The sequence below is a fragment of the Heteronotia binoei genome, chromosome 14 (genome assembly GCF_032191835.1).
Source record: "Heteronotia binoei isolate CCM8104 ecotype False Entrance Well chromosome 14, APGP_CSIRO_Hbin_v1, whole genome shotgun sequence".
NCBI lineage: Eukaryota > Metazoa > Chordata > Lepidosauria > Squamata > Gekkonidae > Heteronotia > Heteronotia binoei.
In genome coordinates, this window is record NC_083236.1 from 38,422,963 (window position 1) to 38,447,906 (window position 24,944).

The 24,944-nt window shown below is 43.4% G+C and overlaps 1 protein-coding gene across 1 annotated transcript in view; it reads right to left on the reverse strand.

Annotated features, from left to right (window-relative positions):
* Positions 1-24,944, reverse strand: part of VAT1L (vesicle amine transport 1 like) — a 119,423-nt gene that overhangs the window by 33,839 nt on the left and 60,640 nt on the right. The window contains exons 6-7 of the mRNA XM_060254431.1: positions 23,307-23,362; positions 18,299-18,493 (exon numbers count right to left, since the gene is read on the reverse strand). Coding sequence (XP_060110414.1) covers positions 18,299-18,493; positions 23,307-23,362 — 251 coding nt within the window. The remainder of the gene's footprint in view (positions 1-18,298; positions 18,494-23,306; positions 23,363-24,944) is intronic.

Here is a 24,944-nt window from a genome sequence, read left to right on the forward strand (position 1 = left end):
AGTAATATTATGGCTGCTAATTATTTTTATGGCTGCTGCTGTTGGGTTTTTATTGCTCTTTGCTGGAAACTGCCTCAAGCATTTTGATTGTGACAGCAGTATTCCAGTGTATAATTTTTTTTAAAGATATAAGATATATACAGCATAGCTTTAAAATGAAATATTGTCCCATCCAGAGTTTTACAATGTTAGTAGGAAAGCCAAAAGTCGGCTGTGACTTGATGGCACTTGCTACCATCAGTACTGGAGGATATAACATGGTAGCCTTGGGAGCTTCACTTGTACCATTGATCTTTTGTCAATATTTTGTATAGAAATTCTTGGTTATGAACATTAGAAATGTAGAAAAGAGCTGCAAGGGACCTCAAGGGTCATCCAATTCAATCCCCAGCACAGTGCAAGGAATTCACAGCTATCCCCCCACTCCCCAGTGACCCCTGCTTTATACCAAGTGGAAGTCAAAAATCCTCCAGGATCCCTGGACCAATCTGGCCTGAAGGAAAATTCCTTCCTGATCCCAGAGAGGCAGTTGGCATTACTTTGGGCATGTAAGAAAGGGCCACGAGAGCCAAGCACTCCCTTCCTGCCCTCCCTCTCACAATCTGCCTAAATTCACAGAATCAATATTCTCCCACTAAAAGTCAGACTGTTAGAAACAGAGAGTGATATTACTCTCAAGAAAATGATTTTGCAAGAAGGACTCATCCAGGATCAGTACTAGAGTGGAATCTCAATATAGTCCCTGCTATAACCAAAGGCCACAACTGCCAAAGGGAAGCCTCATTTCATGGATAAGCATATGGAGCAGAGGTCTATCAGTGCTTATTAGCCACAGCTTATCATTGGAACTCTCTGTCTGGGGCAGTGATGCTCTGTATTCTTGGTGCTTGAGGGGGGCACAGTGGGAGGGCTTCTAATGCCCTGGCACCACTGACGGACTTCCTGATGGCACCTGGTTTTTTGGCCATTGTGTGACACAGAATGTTGGACTGGGTGGGCCATTGGCCTGATCCAACATGGCCTCTCTTATGTTCTCATTGACCACCCAGAAAGAAGCTTGATCCAGGGAAATGAGGCAGAAAATTGGGAGCATTCTATGGACTTCTGCTCGTACCCCTGCAATCCCCTTTAGACCCCAAGAACGAAAAGACCAAAACATCAAGCAAAAGCCTGAGTCAGAAGACGGAGCATGTGCCTGGCCATCTGTGGGATTCTGTTGTACAGGATGAGAGTGGGAAGTAAGTTCTGAGCTTTTCAGGATCAGGGCCCACTTAACAAGAGAGGCAAGGCAACCAGGCACTATTATGTCTAGCAGTAGAAGTCTAGCATTTCCTGATCCAAGAGACAAGGTCTTTCTTGAGACCTCTGCCTGGACAGCTCCACTGCTAACCTGCAGCCTTCAAGCTGTTGACTGCCCCTGTGGATTCTGTGGACAGCTCCTGTGCTGATCAATGCTTAGCAGCCAGACAGTAACCCCATGTGACGAGCAGGTTTCTGTAACAATCTCTGTATCTGTCACAGCCCTCAAAAACTGGCTACCAGAGGTAAGTGTACAATCAACATGTGTTGGCAAGTGGTCAATCAAGCTAAATCTAGCTATTAAGAAGGCTGAAATTTTCTATGGGCCTATGGATGGCAACCCAGGTTTTAGAGGACGGTTTTTACTTTCCCCTTCTCCTCTTTTATTTGATTCACATGGACCCCCTTATTTGAGCAACACAATGAGTTGTCTCTTCCATAGAAGGGTTAAGCAGCTTATTTTGGTTGACAAGCAAAGCATAAAAGTGGAAAACGGTTTCACAGTTATTCTCTTAAGAATCATTACAATGTCCCACCCACCGCAAAGGTTATAGGACTGACAGATGGTTTCTCCAGGTGAGAGAGATGGAGTAAGGCTCACTAAACAGTGGGATCCCTGATCTCTTCCCTATTGGCCTACCTCACACTGACAGAGATATCAAAATGTGGAACTTATCTATTGAGTCCCTACATTCCTCAGTCTGGTCACTCCTTGACTCAAATCCTGAAGGTAAGGTATCTCAAGCAATGTCTCAAGATTATCCATTGATCCTTTCACCCATCCCTAACCTATAGGCTTTCTAAAATATAGTAAACCACCTAACACAGATTAGGGATTCATATTCCTCAGTATTCCCATTCCTAATCCAACCCCTATTTCTCTGTGAGCTACTCTAGACATGACAGCATCCCTGAGTCCACTACAGACACATCTCTGCCATTTTTGGGATGAAAGTCCCTCTGTTTACAAAAGCTGCAGGGCCCTTATCTGATCTGGATGATGACATGGGAGGGATGTCCTTCTATGTTTTCAAGAGCTGAAACCCCAGGCATTTGGACTTTTAAAAAATGGTGTCCAGGGAGGGAGAATATGTGCTCCTCCTCTCCCCATCACAGCCCCAATCAGGATTGAGCTACTGTGGCAGAGAGAGTTTCACTCATAATACGGTGGAGTCATTCTCAGGGTGGATTAGGGGACACCATCATGTCTAGTTTGGCTCTGATCTGAATATCTGTCTCAATCCTGACACTTGATATGGTTCCTCATCTTCTCACCCTCATCTCTCTCACATCTTCAGCCTCTCATTGACTGGAAACTCTATGGATTACATATACTCCAGAGGATCATACTTTATTATTTTTAGATGGGATTGATTGTTACTACTCAAGACCTGTAGGTTAGAGAGAGAGAGAAAGAGGAAGGAAGAAAGAAGGAAAGAAAGAAAGAAAGAAAGAAAGAAAGAAAGAAAGAAAGAAAGAAAGAAAGAAAGAAAGAAAGAAAGAAACTCCAGGGGATTATGCATTAGTTGTGACACGTAGAGGGTAGAACTAGAAGTCTTCCATTCCAGTTGATTGGGGCCGAATTATAACTGGCAAATTGAAAATGAGACAGTAAACAGAGCCACGTGAGTTGTCTCTCATGATGTGAAAGCTAGTGTGGCACTTTGGCTCAATAGCAGAGCTTCTGCTTTCCATGCAGAAGGTCTCAGGCTCTCTCCCCAGCACCTCCAGTTATAAAAGATCAGGTAGTAGATGCTGTGGAGGACCTCTACCTAAAATCTTAGCCGCTGCTGATCAGAGTATAGGATCATAGAGTTGGAAGGGATCTCTAAGGTCATCTAGTCCAGTTCCCAGCACAATGCAGGAAACTCACAAATACCTCCCCCCACACCCCAGTAACACCTGCTTCACACCCAAAAAATGACAACTCCCCCCCCCCCGCCAAAAAAAACCCCCTCCAGGATCCCTGGCAAAACTGGCCTAGAGAAAAATTGCTGCCTGACCCCAAAGTGGTGAACAGCATTTCCATGGGCGTATAAGAAAGGGCCACAAGGACTAAGCACTGATGCAGCCCTTCCTGCCTTCCCTCTCATGATCTCCCTAAGTTCACAGAATCAGCATTGATGTCCTTCTAGCCCCTGTTTAAAAGCCTCCAAAGAAGGAGAGCTCCCTCGCCCTCAGGAAGTCTGTTCCACTGAGGAACCGCTCTGTCAGGTAATTCTTTCTAATGTTTAGCCAAAAACTCTTTTGATTTAATTTCAACCCACTGATTCTGGCCCAAACTTCTGGGGCAACAGAAAGCAACTTCACAAAGACCGTGTGAAGATACTGTGCCATCCTCAATATGACAGCCCTTCATAGACAATCCTGACCAACCGTTGGTCTGATTCAAAAAAATCCAGCTTCATGTGTGGCCTGACCAGTATTGTTTACTCAGAGTGGCAGCAGCTCTCCAAGACCTCTGGGAGGTTTTTCCCAACACCAGCTACTTGGAGGTTTTAAAATGGAAACACAGAGAATGGAACCTGGGACTATGTGCTCTTGTTGTATTACAGTCAAGACTGTGGACTTGGTGTCATCCACAGTATTCTATCTGGGAGTCATCAAAGCCTGATGTGCACTGATATATTCACTACTGCTGCATGTAAACATGGGATCATTTCTCCAATGTTGAAAATCTAATTGCTTTGGTGGTGGCAAGTGCTGCTGTTCCAAAGCTTCGCTTCATCGTCATAGGAGCCAGCAGGGCTGATTAAGAAAAAAACAACAAACAAAACCCAAAGGCTGCTTCTAAACTGTTTCTGCTTTTCCAACACAAATCCTTCCACGCATGCAAAGGTACTAGTTTTGCATCACTGAGCCAGCCTGAAAGTGTAGCATATAAAGACTAATTGAGCCTCGCTGCTTAGGAGACTTCCATTCAGTAACCTCTGCAAGCCTGACACACCAGTCCCTAGTTGTGATGTGCTGTGAACAGGCAGCAACTCATTGTTGCTTGTGCAGCTGGCAGCATAACCTTGCCTTGGCTACTGCAGACACATTTGAGGACCCTGACAACCACATCCGAGAAGTCTTGCCAGTGCTCTGGGCTCTGATCAGAAATCTAAAAAGGCCTTAATCTCCCCTATTCAGCATCAGGATGGTGGTATCCAATTGTAATTCAGCAGCATCAGGCAGAAGACAACATCTTCTGGTTCTAAATCAATGGAAGCTGCTTGCCTTTTACAAAGTGGGCTTTGGAAATCAGTATGGCAGGGGTGGCCAAAAGTAGCTCTCCAGATGTTTTTTGCCTACAACTCCCATCAGTCCCAGCCAGCATGGCCAATGGCTGGGCCTGATGGGAGGTGTAGGCAAAAACATCTGGAGAGCTACCGTTGGCCACCCCTGCAGTATGGCCATAGCTGTGTTGCTGAGTATAGGATATGGTTTTGAGTGAGGAGTGTTGCAGATGCGGCCATAATCACAGAATTCAGATTTTCATTTCTGAAAGGGAAAAAAAAGTATGTTTCTAGTCCTCATGGAACTGCAGTTCTTTCATGAGCTGCAATACGGGCCAATGTAACATCAAATAGTCTATTATGCACTGCAATTACTTCCAGATGACTTCAATAAGCAAAGTAAGTACCCCCCTCCCCAAGTTATCCTAATTTACAGTTCCATGTGAAGATACTGTACTTTCTTACAGAGCTTTTTCTGTAGCAGGAACTCCTTTGTGTATTAGGTCACACCCCCTGATGTAGCCAATTCTCTTGGAGCTTACAGAAGGCTCTGTACTAAAAGCCCTGTAAGCTCTTGGAAAATTGGCTACATCAGGGTTGTGTGGCCTAATATGCAAAGGAGTTCCTGCTATAAAAAAGCCCTGCTTTCTTTTTGAGTTTCTCTGCTGCTACTCTTTTGGCTGGTATGATAAGTCACAAAGAAAACCAACAGTTAACACACTGCGTTTCATGAACTATATGTATACTGTGAAAGAGGTGAAGGCCAAAGCAAAATTAAGCCACTTTATAGAACACATCAGCTTCTCTATGCTCATTAGAGTATGGAAGCCCTGTAACACATTCTATAAAGCCCCCTTTCATTGGCAAGTCACTTATGCCGCATGGAGATCTCCATTTTCCCATGTTCTCTAAACCATATGGTAAGATTCTTATCAGCTACACTTTAAAAACAAGCTTCAGTGAACTGTGTATGCAGTTGGTACACAGCCTACAAGGTCATGCCATACAGGGTAGCTGATCCTCTAGGGCCACAACTCAAAAGGCCCTAATGCCAGTTCTAATCAATCTCAGACTTTGGATGGGAAGGATTTCTGCATGAGGGAACAAGAAATTTCTTTTGGATTTACAATTTCAAGCTAGAAGCCAGCTGAACAGGTGGGAAGGCATTTAGTTGCAAACTGTTGGAGACTATTGTCCATGTTTGTAGAGTGGTGTACTGGAAAATGGCATGAAAATTGGTTCAGTTTTATACAACAAATAACTACAGTGTCTGAGTTAGAACTGTAACTACTTGGTTGCCACTCAGATAATCAGAGTTTTTAGCTATTGTTCCACTGTGAGCCATCTACACATTTTGTGATGATTGAGCTGAAGAGACCTCAGGCAGTGGCATCTGTGGATTCATAGGCAGTGGCAGCCCTGTGAGCTCTCACCTCTCAAAAGAGGAGGAAACTAATTTGATCCCCTCCTGAGGTAAACAGATTCAGCCTAGGGTTTCCAGGGGACATGTTGTGCACAGGGTGTTGTGAGTGTGAGGAACCCGAAAATGAAGGTAGTAGTCCTAGGAAGTGCCAGAAGCACTATGGCTTTTATCATATAGTAAAGCAATAAAAGTTTCTGGTGATTTCTACAGCTACCAATGTAGTTTCTGGGTTTTGCCTGGAAGTGACATCATTACATTCATGACACTGGTGAGTTTTTAAAAACTTAAAGGGAGAGGACTCTGGTTTCATATTAGTCAGATGGCCAAGTTTACCCGTTGACCTTTCAAAGGGCTCGTGCTGTCCTTGGACTCTCTTGTGAATCACCAAAGGTCCTCAGATCCCCATATGAGAACTGCTGTTAGACCCTTTTTATACTTTTGCTGTTCTGCATCCAATATCCCAGCCAGTGTCAGCAGGTTTTCCACTTGCTCTCTGCTCCATTTTCAAACAGAATTCCAATAAAAATAACCAGCAGCCATCTACAACAGGAGCCTGAGTTTTTGCCCTTGTCAGGCCAATAATGATATCTGTACATGTGGAACTTGTCACAATCTATTACTCTGGATGTTTTGAAACTTGCAGGCATCTAATGAGAATGTATCTGAGACTGCAATTCCAGGTCACCTCATTTCTGTTCGGTGCCGACTTGCATTGTCAAACATTTGTATCTGCTCTTTCTAGTGTTGGTTGTTATCAAAGTCACATCATTTGACTGCTTTCGTGGGGCAAAGTTGTCTACGTATTTGGCATTTATTTTGAAAACGCATATGCTGCAACTCCAGAGTTGTGCTTTGTGGGGCTTATGACTAACACAAGCCAAAGCCATTCAGAACAAGCCAAGGCATCAAATAGTACTGAAAAGCATTCAGCAGCCTAAGAAAATATTAATAATAACAGTTTTCAGGTCAGAAGCAGGCCATGGCACTGCTAAAAAAAGATTTAAAAGCCTGGGTCAAAAGGAATGTTTTGAAAAAGCAGTGAAAAGGATATTATGTATTAAGATCCTTTGTCTTCCAAAACCATTGGTCAGTGCAAATGCAATCTCAGGACTAGAAGTAAATTTTGATACTTTGGTTTCCCCAGCATTTCATTCCCTGGGCCACTGACATCAATGGAAGAATAGGGTCTATTATATAGTTATTGAGATATTTCTCCCAAATGGGGACCAAACATAGCTTATAACATGGTTCTCCCCTCTTCCATTGTATCCTTGCAAGAACTACCTCATGAGGTAGGTTGGGATGAGAATGTGAGACTGACTGACCTAAGGTCACTCAGCAAGCTTCCATGGCCAAGTGATGATTCAAACCTTGGTCTCCCAAGATCCTAGCTGATCCTCTGTTGACACTCTGACTGCTACACCATGCTGGCTAATTGTGCTTTTTTTTTTAAATTTGCAAATATAATCAACATGCAGCTCATTTGCTCCTTTCATCCTCTTTTTGTCCAATGAACCAGGCAGAGAAATAGCTTGGATGACTGTCTGGCTGGAAGGAGACAAAATGGGGCCATCATCTTGGCTAACAGCAATAAGGAACACTCACTGGCTCAGCTCATGTTCCTGACAGGCAGCATTTTCTACCTACTGATTGATTGGTTGATTTCATTTATACCTTGCCTTTCTCCCCAATGGGAACCCAAGGTGGCTTACAGCATTCTCCTCTTCTCCATTTTAGCTGGGCAACAATCATGTGAAGTAGGCTGCTCTGAGAATAAGTTGTTTGATTCAGTGTTGATTCAGTAATATTATAACATATTACTGTGTTAGGGTTGGATCCTACTCGCTTTCCTGCTGGTGAACGAAGGATGAGGGGTGATTATTAACTTCCAAAAAGTCTATGCTGGAAATCCTGGGACCAAGGCACAGAAAAGCTACAGAGCTTGCAGTGAAGAGGGGAACTGGGTGAGATTATGTGGAAAAGCTGGCAAATTCCTTTAATTATGATATAATGTATGGAAGGTTTTTGGCAAAAAAAATGTATATCTATTCTCTTTACACATATGGGGAAAAATGATGGTGACTTAAGATCCAATGAGAAGAAGGGGATTAAAACATTCCCCCCTTCCAGGTCTTAAAATAATAATATAGTACTTGGTGTAGAATAAAAGAAAAATGTCCCATTCTTTAGGATCTCCTACAAAATAAAATAGGCAGTACCTCAAAGTGTGTACACTGGGGTGGGTCACCAACCAGAGGACCCCAAAGCAAAATGTGATTCTTTTGATTGTCCTACCCCAGTTTTCAGCAGCACATCCAATCCGAATTGTGTAGAAATCATTGGGAATGAGGCTTGGCAATAGGCCATTTCAGGGGAAGTGGGATGCTTGGACCTCACCGTACTCCCCTTCTTTCGTTAGGGCAATCCCTTGCTGTAAACCGAGTTAATGACCATTTGGCTCTGTGTCTTCGGGGAAGCATCTTTTGCCAAACTGTTTAGATTGGACTTTCTCCCTCTAAGTCTGTTTTCATTTATTTAGAATTGAAGCTCATTATTGCTAATTGCTGCTGAAGCTCTAAGCAGAATGCATTGGCACTGCTTCCGACTTTGTCGGTATCTAAAGAACAATTTGCCCTGCACGGAAATGCTAAGATGATTCATCTTTGTCAATGACTTCTGGTTCTCTTATTTACAGGCTCATTGTCTTGGTTTAGCTCTTCTATTATCTCCACACTGAGGCTCTGCTGAAAAATGCCAAATTGATAGGCCTGTTGCATTTCCAGCCTTCTGTTAGCTTGATTCCCGCCCCCCCCCCCCCCCGCCACGACTGCATGAGGCTTACTTCATTACAAGACACAATTTTGTGCAGGGGCACAGAGAGAAACAGTGCTGATCTACCTTCTAAACATATCAGTGCATCTGATCATTGACACTAACTTAACAGAGGCATCAAAACAAGCAGAATGTTAGGCTTGGGGAGACAAATACCATTGCAGAATGCCAATGGGTCAATATCTCCAGCCTCCCCGCCCCCCCAAGATATTAATTTGCTTGACAAAAGTTAAGGTTGTCATGGGAATCACTAGGGTGATGGAAGAGCACATTTCATTAGTTCAGCGGCAAGAGGAGGGGGGCTTCACCTTGGAAAAGAAATCTTGCAATTAATTGCTTTTCTATTTTTAACATTCACTTTGAAATATGAACTTTATCACGATGGAGCAACCGATACCGTGTTAGCATAAACTCTAGCACAGCAATTGTAAATGGGCATGATTCTTCATATTTCAATCAATGAAAAGACTGATTTCCATCTGTTTCCCAGATGCTTTTCTTTCTTTTTGCTTTTGTTTTGAATTTTATTTACAATCTGCCTTTCCCCCAGAAATTCATAGTAATTATATGATGCAGGGCTTTTTTTTTTGTAGCAGGAACTCCTTTGCATATTAGGCCACACACCCCTGATGTAGCCCTGTAAGCTCTTGGAGGATTGGCTACATCAGGGGTGTGTGTGGCCTAATATGCAAAGGAGTTCCTGCTACAAAAAAAGTCCTGATATGATGTAAATCAGGGTAATCAAACAGCATTAGAAATCCAATACGCAATGCAATAATAACAACTAGAATCACAAAGTTTAGTTCCACTTGCCAGCTGGGAGGGCATAGTAGGAGGACATATCTCATGCCAGATGAAACACTGTGTTTTCTTTCTGCTCTTCCTGTCTCCAGGCAGAGCTGTGCGTGGGACTAAGTGGGGTAGGCAGTTGCCTAGGGCGCCCCCTCTCTCACCTGACAAGCCGGACATGGGCTTGTGTACCATGCTCCTTGTAAGGAGCGCAATATGCAAGTGTCGACTCTCCCTGCTCCAATCAGGCTTCCTGCAAAGCAAGAAGCCTGAGTGGGGGGTGGGGGTGGGGCTTGTGTACTGCGCTCCTTGCAGAAACGAAATATGGAACCATCAGTTTTCCCTGTTCTTGGCCTACTTGATGATGTCACTTTTGATGTCATCATGCCAAGTGTGCTTTGTGCACACAATTTCCCAAGGGAGCTGGAGGGGAGGGGCGCTGCGCAGCGGTCTGCAGGAAAAAACTTGGGTGGAGCCAGAAGCACTCCTGAACTGTCTGAAGCACAACAACCAAAGTTATCTTGGCCTCTCAGCCTGTGGCTTCTGCCACTCAGTGAGATGGACCATAAGAGTCAAGGCCCAAGTTATAGGTGGTTATTTTCACAAAATTTATCTCAGTCCTTTTAGCCCTCGCATCAAAAATAAATAAGAAATAAATGTTTGTGGCCGCTCAATCAATGAGCTTTTAAGGGTACAAAAGGAAAAGAAAAGATGGTTATTTTCTGTTTGTTTTGTTTAAATTGAATGTTTCTTCCATTGTATTTGTTAATGTTGTAAACCATCTTGGATGTCTTTGAGGGAAAAGGGATGAATGAATAAAGGAAGGAAGGAAGGAAGGAAGGAAGGAAGGAAGGAAGGAAGGAAGGAAGGAAGGAAGGAAGGAAGGAAGGAAGGAATCAGCAGTGGGATCAGTAACTACTAGACAGGGACATTCTCTTCCCCCGCCCCCATCATTATAGGAACCACATGTCCATCTAGTTTAGTATTTTGTACTCCAGTTGACAGATACATTCCAAGACCACAGGCAGGAAGTGGTACATTAGCTCCTTTTAAATGGTGGTTCCAGAAGCTAAATCTGGAACCTTCTATACATGCTGAGCATACATGGATCCTTCCTGTTATGAGTTTCTTGTATTATTCTCAAAAATAAAACACTAGTGCAGGATATAGAAGAAATACCGTAAACCAAGCAAAAGAGGGAGTCATATTTCAGTGAAGGGAGTAGGAGATAGCCTAGGAGGAGACGTGTGTATGTGAAGGAAGTAGGGAGGGAGCAAGGATGTGTCTGGGAGGGGAAGGGCCAAATGGGTGGTCATGGAAGCTTCACGCTGTACTGTCTTGCCCCAAAGGCAAGAAAGACAGAGCACCAGTCTAAAAAATGTAAATTCAAGAGCTCAGTGTGTGTTGCCCTCAAGAGCTCCATGTGTGATGTTTTGGTGCCCTGGCACAAATCAGTGCTTTGCAGTCATATTATTTGCAGCTCTGTCATTTCCCTTTCTGGAAAGCATCTCCAAGATAAGGTTGCCACTCTACAGGTGATGGTTAAAGATCTCCCAGAATTACAACTGATAAAAGATCAGTTCCGCTTGCTGCTTTAGAAGGTGAACTCTATGGTGACTCCTGTCCCTCCGAGGTCCCTCTATTCCACAAACCCCACCTTCCCCAGGCTCCACCCCCTCAAATCTCCAGATATTTCCTGGTCCAGAGCTGGTAACCCTACTCCAAGGTGCCAACATATCAACACTCTCACAGGCAGATATTATGAGATTTTGGGGGTGGGGGAGGTTGGCACTGAGTCTGTTTTTAACATTTCTTTATGCCTGTCCAGGAAGAGAAGTGGCTGGCCTAAAAAATAATTAAAACCAGCCCCAGAAGACAACCCTGTCATGATTTTCTGTTCTGGTCCTATGACCAGCCAAAGACCAGTTTTAGGATCAACCTTTATTGTCATGTCATTCATATATGTCACACAATCAGGTCACATATGGAGAACAGTTCTGCTTCTGTTTTTGGCCAGTGAAGTGAGGAAGGGGAGATGACAGAGAGTAAAGCAAGGTCATGGTGAGGACTGTGGTGTGAGCAGGGGTGGTGGCAAAAAACTGCAGCGCCCCCAACATTGTACTAACAAAGCAAAAAGAGCTATGAAATAAATTTGAACTGTTCTTTGCCTTGAGCACAAGAACCCCATGGCACAGAGTGTTAAAGCTGCAGTACTGCGGTCCTAAGCTCTGCTCACGACCTGATTCCCAATAGAAGCTGGGTTTTCAGGTAGCCGGCTCAAGGTAGACTCAGTCTTCCATCCTTCTGAGGTTGGTAAAATGAGTACCCAGCTTGCTGGGGGGGAAAGTGTAGATGACTGGGAAAGGCAATGACAAAACACCCCATAAAAAGTCTGCCGTGAAAACATCGTGAAAGCAATATCACCCCAGAGTCAGAAACGACTGGTCCTTGCATAGGGGACCTTTCCTTTCCTTGCCTTGAGCAAGATCCAGTAGAGGCTGAGAAAGGTATCAGAAAGAGCAATCTATTTAAGTTACTGAAGCACATTCCCTATGAGAAAAGGATAAACACTGTAGGCTTCACAGCCACCATGTGGGACCTGGAGATCTGGAACTACAACTGGTCTTTAGATGATACAGATCAAGTTCCCCTGGAGAAAACGGCTGCTTTGGAGAGTGGATTCTTGTGACATTATATCCCACTGAGCTCTCTTCCTTCCCCAAACCTTATCCTTCCCAGGCTCCACTTCCAGGACTTTCCCAACCTGGAGTTGGCAACCCCAGTACAGAAGCTGGAGCTTTTGAGTTCAGGGAATAAAACCACAGCTACACAGGAACACAGTAGAAGATCATTAAATCATAGATGCCCTCAAGTCAGAGAAATTTAGCTTTAAGTTTAGCAGCACAATCCTAAGAACACATTCTTGGGAGTAAACTCTGCTGAGTAGACTTGAATGGGATCCTGAGTAGATCTATTTAGTGTTGGTCCCTAGATCCTAAATATACAGGCAGGTTCATTACTCATAAGGCATGTAATGGAGCTAAATTAAAAGTGATGACCACACAAATGCACCCAGCATAGGTTTATGAATATCAGCCACCGAACCTCCATGTTTGAAAGCAGTATATCTGACAATCACATGTTGGGGACAACTCACATGGGATGGCAGTAGGGTTGCCAATATCCAGGTGGCACCTGGAGATCTCCCACAATTATAATTGATCTCCAGATGAACAAGATTAATTTTCCTGGAGAAAATGGCTTGAGGGTGGACTCTCTGGCATTACACCCTGCTGAGGTCTCTCCCCTCCCCAAACCACCCTCCCCAAACTCCACCCCCAAATTTCCAGGTATTTCCCAACCCAGAGCTGGCATATTCATGCCCTGCTTAACACAGCTTCAGGATCTTTTCTGAGGGGATATAACTGTAAAATATGCAGTGACACGGGTTTTGGAAACACTGTTGTAGGCCTTCCTATCCTAATGGATTTATGTTTTGGACACAGCAGATTGGAAACAACATGAAAGATGCTGTTTATGTTTTCCTTGTCAGTTTTTTTGTCATTTGTCCCATCTGCTAATCTGGTCTCCCCGATTTATCTTCTTAAAGGTCTGCAGATCACCAAATGGTATACTAAGCCATTATTGCAGAGTGATGAACAGTGAGGGAAGGAATAGTAGAGATGAATCAAAAATCAAAGACAGAAAACAATTAGCAGTGACCTGGAGACAGCCATTATTATTCCGAAAGTAACAGGTTCATTGGTATTCTGGTCCCATCTTCCAGTTTAGTTGGGGCATCACTCAAACTGCACACATCTTTGTCAGTGCCATGATCTGAAGCAATCCACAGCAGCTGTGTCTGCTGCAAAAAGCTGCCCACTGCACAAAATTCAGAGGGGCTTCAACCCCATATCTTGCAGTGGGTTCTGAAGCCCCCACCTGCAAGCAACGGCGTATTTCATCACTGTCAAATAAACCAGACTTCCTGCATTAGAGTCACAGAATAATCACTACATCTGTTTGCAAACCAGTTCGGATAATGCTGTCAGGCTTTCGCTATGGTTACGGTGACGTGAAAGAGATACTGAATTAAAGTGCAAAACATGTACGGTTAGATCTTTGAGGAATTATAGACTGGAAGAAGGAGTCCTTCCATCAGCAGAAGACTTGCATCCAATATAGTATTAATTAGTTACTGAACTATTGGGATGCCAGTTTTGGGTTGGGATTCTTGGGGTGGAGCACAGGAAAGCTCAACAGGGATGTGATCCCCTACAGTCCATCCTCTAAAGCAGCCATTTTCTCCAGGGGAGCTGATCTCTGTAGCCTAGAGATCAGTTGTAATTCCTGGATATTCCCAGGCCCAACTTGGAGATTAAGAGCCCTGTGGCACAGAGTGGTAAAGCGGCAGTATTGCAGTCTGAGCTCTCTGCTCATGACCTGAGTTCGATCCCGGCAGAAGATGTGTTCAGGTAGCCAGCTCAAGGTTGACTCAGCCTTCCATCCTTCTGAGGTCGGTAAAATGAGTACCCAGCTTGGGGGGGGGGGGGTGAAGTATAGATGACTGAGGAAGGCAATGGCAAACCACCCTGTAAAAATGTCTGCCGAGAAAATGTCATGATGCGACGTCACCCCAGAGTCAGAAACAACTACCTTTACCTTTTTACTTGGAGATTGGCAACCCTACAAAATGAGGTTCCTCTGCAGGCAATGGCAAACCGCTTTTGTTTGTCTCTCACCCTATGGGGTCACCATAAGTCAGCTGCGACTTGTCAGCCTGGGCTTTTTTTGTAGCAGGGACTCCTTTGCATATTAGGCCACTCACCCTGGATATAGCCAATCCTCCAAGATCTTACAGGGCTCTTAGTACAAGGCCTACTGTAAGCTCCAGGAGGACTGACTACCTCAGGAGTGTGTGGCCTAATATGCAAAGGAGTTCCTGATACAAAAAAAGCCCTGTTGACAGCACATTCCATCACTGCTTCCTCATGCCTAGGTCACCTGTAAATCTTTGTATCCCATCCATTTCCAAAGCAAGATGGGGTAGTACCATAGTGGCTCCACACTATGGAATGGTCTCCCCTAAAAAGTATGTAATGATTTTTTTAAAAAGGTAAAGGTAGTTCCCCTGTGCAAGCACCAGTCGTTTCTGAGCGTGGAGTGACATCACAGCCGCCCTGAGCCCACTTCGGTGGGGTAGGGTGGGATATAAAACGAAATAAATAAATAAATAAAAAACATCACGACGTTTTCATGGCAGACTTTTTACGGGGTGGTTTGCCATTGCCTTCCCCAGTCATCTACAGTTCACCCCCAGCAAGCTGGGTACTCATTTTACTGATCTCAGAAGGATGGAAGGCTGAGTCAACCTTGAGCCAGCTACCTGAACCCAGCTTCTGCCATGATCGAACTCAGGTTGTGAGCAGAGCTTTACCACTCTGTGCCACAGGGCTCTTTACTCCTTGCCTTTTCAGAACTTTTTGTTCACCAAAACTTTCATCTTTTAATTCTGTCCTTGCTTCATTGTTGGGAGGAAGCCATGGCTTGGTGGGAAAGCACCATCAAGCTTTGCATGTAGAGGGTTCAGACCCTGACATCTCCAGTTCGAAGGCTTGGGAAGCACATGATAGAAAGTCCTGAACCTGAAATTCTGGAGAGCTGCTGCTTTCCTGAAAGGATAAGGCTGACCTTGAAGGACCAATGGTCCGATTCAGCATGAGGCATCTTCATGTATTACTTTTTCTCTTTTTACTTTCTGTTTTTAAGTATTGATTTTATTAGCACAGTGTGCAGTTGATTTTTCTACACCACCTCGGCCAACTTATTGGAAAAGCATAGTGCAAATAATGCCAGTCCATCCAACCAATGTATTCCTAAGAGCTTAGTGTTTTCCTAGCCACAGTTCTAAACAAGCAAATGTGAAAATGGGATTTGAGTGCAAAGGACACTGAACAAATCCTCCCCAAAACTGCAGGAGCCTCATATTCCTGTTAACTCCAAGCTGTAATATGCTTTGCAAATTTTCTACTAGATCACAAATAGCAAGCAGGCTTGTCGAACAAGCAAGGCTGGAGTCCTGAACAGCTTGTATTTGCCGACTTCTTAGAGTAATGTCAGAATGACAGCCAAATACTGCCAAATGTTAAACAAAATGTTACCAAACAAAAGAAAGAATACTGCTCGGGGATTCCCAGTATGATTTGACGCATTTAGAAAATGGAGATTCCCCCCCCCCCCCCAATTCTCAGCTGGACACCAATAAGTTACCTTTATTTTGCCAAAAACACAACGTAGTTAATATAGAATATGCTACTGTAGAACTGGGGTTATGGAACATAAAGACAGGGCCAGGAAGGGTAACAGCACGCATGGAAGATAAAAGCCATGGGAGAGCTACTTGGAGGAATGGTGATTAAAGCAATAATGGACTTCCCATGCTCCGGGATGTCAGAAGGTCAGCCTGCTCAACAGTTCTATCTAAAACCAAATGGAAATTCTTGTTGCTAACATCTCAACTACTTTGAGTTCACGTCTAGGGTTACATGTCTGTTTCTTCTAAATTTAGGCTAAAAATTCTAGCAACCATTCTGAAATTTGCCATGCTCTTTTAATAACCCCCTGTGCTACTCCTGCTTACATGAATGACCATTATGTTGTCTCTTTCTCTTCACTATTTCTATCCTCCTTGTTAGAAATTCCTACACAATGCCATCTGCTCTCTTTCCCTCAGTTCCTATATTTAACCCCCACCTTTTGTATTAAAGCTTATGGCTCCATTCCTCATCTAGATAAGATTGTAAGAAAACTTCTTCTCAATCAGCATTCTGATGGCTCAGAATACTGTTTCTAGGGATGTGCACCCAGATCTTTCTGGGCTGAAAATATACCCAAGGAATGCCTAACTGGTATATTTTTTGGTATATCCTGGTCAGTCAAAATGGAATTTGGGATTCTAAAATACTGGCTATCATTTCCTGAAAAATACTGAAAATACTCAGGAATAAAAAAAGAGTATTCAGGGCAAGCATTTTAGGGTTCCCAGGCCTGTCCCCCCCCACCCCCAATCTTACTGTATGTCTGCTTCAGTGTCTTGCCAGGTCTGCCTGGCTGTGTTGGTATGGGCTTGACAAGTTGGTTTGGCTTCAATTCCATGCTTTGACATTGGTTGTGTTGGTTTTGCAACAGTGTCCCTTGCTTAAGTTGGATTTTCTAGTTTGTCACTGATTGTGTTGTGCTTGCCACATTGGGCTGGGGTGGGTCTGGGATTCTCTGGCTTGACATTGTTGTTGGGCTTGTTGGTTCTATTTGCATTGGAGGCTTTTGACCAATGGTTGCTTGTTTTTGTACGTTTGTCTATTGGCTTTGCTCTGGAGAAAGTATGGAATGCTTTTTCCCCACAGGGAACAATGGAGACAAGTAGAATGGCCAGGGGGCTTCTTATTCAGGATTTGTAGAGCTGGATTCCATTCAGTTGAAAATTTGAGGGATCTTTAATGGACAGGAGCAATAGGGAGCATTAGGAGCCCTGCAATTCTGGTGTCATTTGGTTGAAAAAACAGCCTCTCCAGGCACCCAAGAAGAGTCCCTCATAAGGAATGGTAGAACCTGAATAATTCTGGAATCCCCCCAAAATTCCCAAACTCAAATCCATAAATTGAATCAGGGGGACCCAAATACTCCTAATACCAATATTTATTCCTTCCTAAAATCCAAATACCATTTTCCAGATGTACATCCCTACCTGTTTCCCATCATGGCCAACAAGATACTTCCAGAAGCAGAGCAGAGAAGGCAAAATCTATCCCTGCCATCCCAGCAAGTGATATAGAAAAAGGTACAATGACTCTAAACATGGAGGTTCCATTAAGCCATGATAGCTAACAGCTATCAATAGCTTCCATGAATTTAGCTAGTCCCCTTTGGGCCACTGTCTAAACTAGGGAACATCCCTACTTTTTTTGGCAATGAATTCCAAGTGGAAAAAAACCCTAGATATAGACAACTTTATTTTCTTATATTCACCCCTTGTTATCATTGCTTCTTCCAGGACCCTCCATCTTTTCCATCTGCTGTCTAGAATGCTATAGTTTAGACTGAAAGCTCGCTAAAACAGAGGCTGGTTATTTCCTCCTTATGTGCACATTTCTGGCAATGTCTAAGGGTAATAATAATAATGCCCCCCCACACAAATATTTTCTTGCAATGCATCAACCTTTTGGCAGTGTATTCTCATGCTAGATGCAACATCTGTATTCTCATTGTACATTTAACTTTTTGCACAAAACCATCTGCAGTCTTGCAGTATGTTAAGCCTTTCACTCCAAACCATCTTCCTTCTCTCGAGAGAAACACACACAAGACCAACTGAATGTCTGTGCAACTCAAAAGCTAACAACACCCATGATGTGTTGCAACTGAGAACCGGCACACACAAATGCTAACATCCAAAGCCCTTCAGTAAGGATATAACACCAAATTAAACGACATACAACCAGAGTATTAAAATTCAAACTCTCAGCAGTCTTTTCTATGGAAATTCATGGCTTGCCTCCAATAAGAGAACCTCAAAACAGAATCTCTCCAGGTTTCACCCATGTCTGGTCATCTGTATTATTCACCACAATTGCAAATATATAAATATCAGTTATTGGGTTATGTTATTTGGATGAATAATTGATTCAGAGATGCTTATGTATCAAAGTATGGAGTCAAGGAGAAAAGAAGATCCTCTTACCTCTTCCAGTGCCCATAATGAATCAACCCGCGGCTTGATCTTCCTCTCGTTGTACAGTGTTATGAGTTTGTCCATTATATTTTGAATCAGGCCACTTCGGCCTTGTTTGAAAAGCAGGTTTAAGAGTGAAAATCCCGCCATGACTTTGTTCTCTTCATATAGCTTGATTGGGTTGACTTTCTCCACTTGCCACCACTAGAGACGAACAACAACAAAGGTAACAAAGTAAAAATGCATAAGGTCATGTATGATGTGCCTTGGCCTACGCAGCCTTGGCTAGCCCAATCTCATCGGTTCTTAAAAGCTAAGCAGGGTTTGCTCTGGATTTGGATAGGTGACCTCCAAGGAATATCAGGGGCTTTACACAGAGGCAGACAATGGCAAACCACTTCTGAACATTTCTTGCCTTAAAACCCCTATGGGGTTGCAATAAATCAGCTGAGTTGATCAGCTGAGTTGTACAACGTTAGTAAACGTGAAGGGAAGAATACAGGTGTAAAAGAACAATAGTGCTATGTCCGTCTGTCTCCCAATGGGCTTTGATCAGGCTGTACCTAAGCAGGGAAGGGGTCTTAGAGTTATGGCGAGTTTGCTCAACAAAGACAACCTGGTGTATGGCAATATTGACAAAGGCAAGTTTCATGTTACAGATTACTATAAAGTGAATGCAAATTAAACACCAATTATCACAATGCCTTTGTCAATGGTATGACTGTGTTCAGTGCATTACATACAATTTTGGCTGCCCTATCACAAAAATGGCATCACAGAGTTGGAAAAGGCCTACCATTACAGGACAAAGACTATAGTGTTTGGAGAATTTTAGTTAAGAAAAAAATAATGACTGAAAAGGAACATAATCATGATTTATGGTGTGCAGAAAGTAGATGCAGAGGATTTTCCTCATCTCTTTCTCGCAGTACTGGAACTTGAAATCACCCTAGTAAACAGACTGGTAATACAATGTTTGACTCCAGTCAGTGGCACCTTTAAGACCAACAAAGTCTTATTCAAGGTATGAGCTTTCATGTGCACATGCACACAAAAGCTCATACCGTGAATAAAACTTTGTTGGTCTTAAAGGTGCCACTGAACTCAAACTTTATTCTACTGCTTCAGACCAAAATGGCTGCCTACCAGTCATTACCAATCAGATGGATCTATCTGATTGGTAATATGTTCATGGCAAACAAGGAAAAGCGCTTAATTGAACAACATATAAGTAGCTTACTGAATTCTCTGGCACAAGAAGAAAATTCATGGAGGATGAATCTATCAATAGCTGTTAGTTATCGTAACAAAATGGAACATCTAGGTCCAAAGACCTTGGGAATTGCAGGAAGGATTTTTTACTGATGAACAGGAAACAGGATACTGGACTGAATGACCTCATCCAATAGGGCTCCTCTTATGCTCTTAAATACAGTCTCACTGAATGAATAGACTGACGTTGAATATATGAATGTTGAGGCTGAAAAAATGAATGTGCTTTATACCATCAGATCATCCATTGACCCATTTAGCTCAGTAATGTCTATTTTGATGAGCAATGATTTGTCTCTCCAGGGTCTTTGGTGGAGAGAAATCTTTTCCCAGCATTTAACTACATGAGATGCATTAATCTTTGGCAGTTCCATAGATTGAACATGGGACGTCCTGCATGAAAAGCAGGTGCTCTGTCACTGAGCCACAACCTTCCTGTGCACACAGGTTCTTAGCAAAAGGTGCTATTGCAACCTTGATGCCTTTGGAAGTTAGACATACTTTCACACAATCTCTTCTAGAAAGGTTGCCACAGTGTGATCTTTAATGACACAGGAATACTTTTCTCATTCTCTTTCAGTTGCTGTTGAGGAACGAAAGTAGAGTGGTTTGCTCCACTAGATAATAGCAGACAAGGTCACTGCTTGTGGAACTGTAGCCGATTGAGAAAACACATAAGTGACATTTGTATGAGCCAGCACCTCCAAGCACATACAAGTTCTCAGTGTTTGTGTCCTAAAGCATTCCTATGGAGGACATTCTTCTGCTGCTGAACTTGTCAAGGGTGGGGGATTGGGGCCAAGGGTGGAGGTTTACCTGCTGCAGGTGGGCAAATGGCAAGCCTAACCCCAGGTGCTTCAGCTGGAGGCTATAAAACCCCAAGGTGAATATTGCCAGGGGGAGGATACCAAGGGAATGAATTTCATTCTGTGTATTCTGATTTGCCTGCTTTTTATTGTCATTCTGGGTTCTTTTATTGTACTGATTACATTTTTGACTTGTCCCTCCTCCCTGGCATTTAGACCAGCATACATGCTGTCCTCAGTTTTACCCCAACTATGAACCTGAGAGAGAAAACAAGAGTCACCCAGGAAGGTGCCTTATGAACAGGGATTTGAGCCTGGATCTCTCATGTCTAAATCCCACCCTCTAACCAAGTAAATCACACTCATTTGAAAACTTAAAGCATACCAGACATTCCCTTCTACCAGGAAGGAAAAAGCCAGAGCTTCCTTTGCTCAGTTCCCTGGACTGCATGGGAGAAATACAACGTTTGGTGTAGTTGTTAAGTGCACAAACTCTTATCTGGAAGAACTGGGTTTGATCCCCCACTCCTTCACTTGCAGCTGCTGGAGTGGCCTTGGGTCAGTCATAGCTCTCACAGGAGTTGTCTTTGAAAGGGCAGCTTCTGTGAGAGCTTTCTCAGCCCCACCCACCTCACAGGGTATCTGTTGTGGGCAGGGAAGGTAAAGTAGAGTGTGACTACTCTGAGACTGAGATTCAGAGTATAGGGAGGGATAGAAATCCAATATCATCTCCTCCTCTTCTAAATATCCACTCCTTCAGTCAGATGAGCCATCTAAATTTGTCTGAGAGACTCACCCTGTTGGTTTCAAAACAGGGAGTCTCATTTTTTTTTATTAACTAATGAAAACATTGCTGGCCAGTCGTGTAGATTGCTTTTCAAAAAGGTCTTCAGCTGAATTCACACCAATACAAGCTCTTAACTCACTAAATTTTTTTATCATTTCCAGTGTAATTAAGACTGCCTACTTTAGCCCAAAGGCATCTTTGCAAGAGAAGCAGCTAGCACTTGCAAAAAGGCCCAATTATTTTTAATTGAAAAAAGGCATATTTGATAACTTGATTTTTAATAGTTTAATTAGATTAGGATAAAAAGCAATTTACATTTTTATGAACAATTCAATGAATTTTCCTACTTTTTGTTAATGAGTTTTTCCCTCCTTAATGGCTTGCTGTATTTCTGGTGGGTGCTGGTTTTTTAAGTGCAATATCTGCTCCACAGTAGGAGTTGGCTAAAACTTTAAAGGCTTAAAATCAAGATGTGCTTCACTCCTTATGGATGATAAATAAAAGTTAAATAATGAAAATCAATCATTACAGACTCTGTCAGATCTCTTGCTGTTTCTACAGCCTAAACCTTCTGCTTATTTAGATCCTGATTGATCTTTCCTCTAGTTTAATATTTCATCAAAATCTAGCTTCAGGCCTTGAATGGCCAAAGCCTTCCCTTTTAATGGCTGATGTGCCTCACACTTTGACAGCTCTGGATCTAGAATAGATAATATTTGTCACACTATAACCAGCTGTCACAAAAAAGCGTCCCTTATCCATTTTTGTTGCAATTCTGCAAGAAATAAACCAACCCAAGGCAAGCTTAATAATGTTTGTGCCTTTCATTCCTAATACGATGTGATGTAATCAATCACTGGCATTGGGAAAGAAAATTTAATGGAGGAAAACAAGAGTGAAACTTGATGCTACATGGGCAAACCTTGAAAAGTTTTGCTATGAGAGCAAAGCTTGGCAATTTGCCCCTTTCCTGTCATGCCCGGATCTAGCCATGGTAATTCATGCAATGGTCACCTCCAGGCTAGACTAATGTAACTCGCTTTATGCTGGCCTGCCCTTGAGACTGACCCAGAAGCTCCAGCTGAACTAGAACGCGGCAGCGTAAGTCTTGACAGGAACGTCAATAACATCACATATCCAACCTGTGCTGCGCCAGCTGCACTGGCTTCCAGTGGGGTACCAGGTCAAGAACAAGGCTTTGGTGTTGACATTTCAGGCCTTACTGTCTCTTCTGGTATGTCCTTGGGAAAGCATTGTGCTAATTGAGTGGTAATCTGCTGCTGGTCCTTGGCCCCAAAGACAGATGGCTGTCCTCCCCATCTGGTGGAGGTCTCTGCCCAATACCATCAGGGCCCTGCAGAACCTTATGCAATTCTGCAGGGTCTGTAATGCGGAGATGTTCTGCCAGGCTTTTGGTTGAGGGCAGTGATGGTTTTCAAACTGGCTGGCACCCTCCCTTACTCTCCAAACTTACTTTGTTCCTCTTCCTTCCTACCTGAGAGGAGGTCAGCAGTCCGGAATGGGAAATAATATTACAATTTGCCATCTGACTTTTTAGACTTGTTGTATTAGCTCTATTTATACATTCTGTTTTATGATTTGATGCTTTTATCTTGTTATATATCGCTCAGAGCCCTGCAGTAGCAGGGATTGGGGAATTCACAAATTTAATAAATAATAACAACAATAATAAGAGGGGCATGACAGAGAAATCCTGAGCAGAGCTACACTCTTCTATGTCCATTTAGGTCCCTGGGCTTAAAAGGATACAGCTTTATGAAGGATTGCATTGTGATTCTGAACAGAGAAACGCTGGCAGGATGTATGCAAACATATCCTTTCCCCCCCAAATCATTTCTCCTAAGCTTCTTGCCTATTCATAGGAAGGAATAGAAATGGCTACTTGTATCCAGATGGGAATGAGTTTAAGCAGTGCCCCTCCAGCTGTTTCTCAGTTCACACTGGCATCCCTCCACAGCTGTTTTTCATTTTTTTTTAAGGGAGTGTCTTCATGCACCTCTTGTCTGGTTAACTACTCAGATTACAAAATCTCAATCAAGCTGTGAAAAGGGGAATTGTAGGAAAATGAGAAATAGCAGGAAACAGATGCATAACCACCACTTAAGGAGAGCCACAAGAGGCTTGAACTTACTGATTTTGCAAAGCTGAAGAAACTTTTGGTTTCCCCGGTAACCATATTTGATGATCCTGAAAATTAAAGGGGCAAGGGGGGGCGGAAAGAAAGAAAATTAATGACCGCAGACGCTGCAATGTGTGCAGTGAGGAATGAGCCTAACAATTTTGGTCCCTTTAGTCAAAATCCAAACATATCCTCTTCCTCTTTCCATAAAATCTTCTCAAAGAACTATTCAGATGGAAAAGCTCCTCTTCTGTTACACAAATTGTGCCAGCCCCTGACAATCACTGCCTTTAAATGGATACAAACGTGCAGTCTTCAGATGGATTCCCAGGACTTTGGTGTACACAAAAAGGATTGCTCGCAGCAAACATCCTGACATTAACTTCGCAATGAAAAACTAAATATGTTGGGTTAGAAGAACTCTGCCATTAGGATCATTCTTTGTGGTGCATCAAGTTTGCATCTGCAGGGAATATGATTCAGGGAGGGTGTGAAGTTCCAGGGTTCTCACACACATAACCTTGGAAATCTCCCTGCATCATAGGGCTGCCACCCCCCCAGGACAGGTGGGGATTCTCCCGCCCTGGAAGTTTTCAACCTGCCATCCCACATTGGACCAGTGTTGGGAACCTCCCCCGATGTCGGCGGTGCAATGACATCACCCAGAAGTAACGTCATCGCACCAGTGATGTCGCGCGCTGACTGCTCTAGGCGTTTCTGGGAAAACTCTATGGTTTTCCAGATGCTCTAGCAATTTGGGAGGGAAAAGGCCGCGGGGGACTTGGCAACCCTACTGCACCACTGCAGCCACCAACACAAGTCAACCAGCTTAGACTTGAAGCAAGTCACAGCACCATCCTGAAAAGTGGCCTCTCAAGGAACTGCAGCCTGGGTTGTATGTGATTGGGGGAGCCAATCAGAACAGCACTGGGGCTATATAAGCTCTGAGCTGACTCCTCCAACCGACTGGACTGTAGTGGATGGAGTGAACTCTGCTGTGCCAGATTCTTTGGACTTGCTGCTATAGAACTGACACCTTGCCATATTATGACACTGATTCCTGCCACCAGGACTACTGTTTACTCGTCAGACTGTGACTACACTTCTGGCTCTAGTGTTCTACTTCCCTGCTAAAACAATGGTGGTAGGTAGCTCTACCATAAAGTTTCTGCTGATACCTAAAGATACCACCATTGCTTCCATGTTTTCCCTGGGAGTGACATCATCATTCTTGCAACTCTGGGGGTTTGGCAAACTTGGGCTTGTACTGGCAGATTGTAAAACTTTGTGTGCTTGTGTCTATCCAGGCCCTTTTTTGTAGCAGGATCTCCTTTGCATATTAGGCCACACATCCCTGATGTAGCCAGGTCTCCAATAGCTTACAGCAAGCTCTGTAAGAAGAGCCCTGTAAGCTCTTGGAGGATTGGCTACATCAAGGGTATGTAATGTGCAAAGAAGTTCCTGCTACAAAAAAAAAAAAAGCCCTGTTGAAACTTGGCAACCCTACTGCACCACTGCAGGTTGAAAGTGGGTACTACTAAACTACTGTTTTCATTTGGGGAGTTCTCACAGATTGATGCTACTTAACACTTCCTGGACAGCTACTTTGGAATATGGAGATGGGGTGGATATATGACATGTACAGTTCAG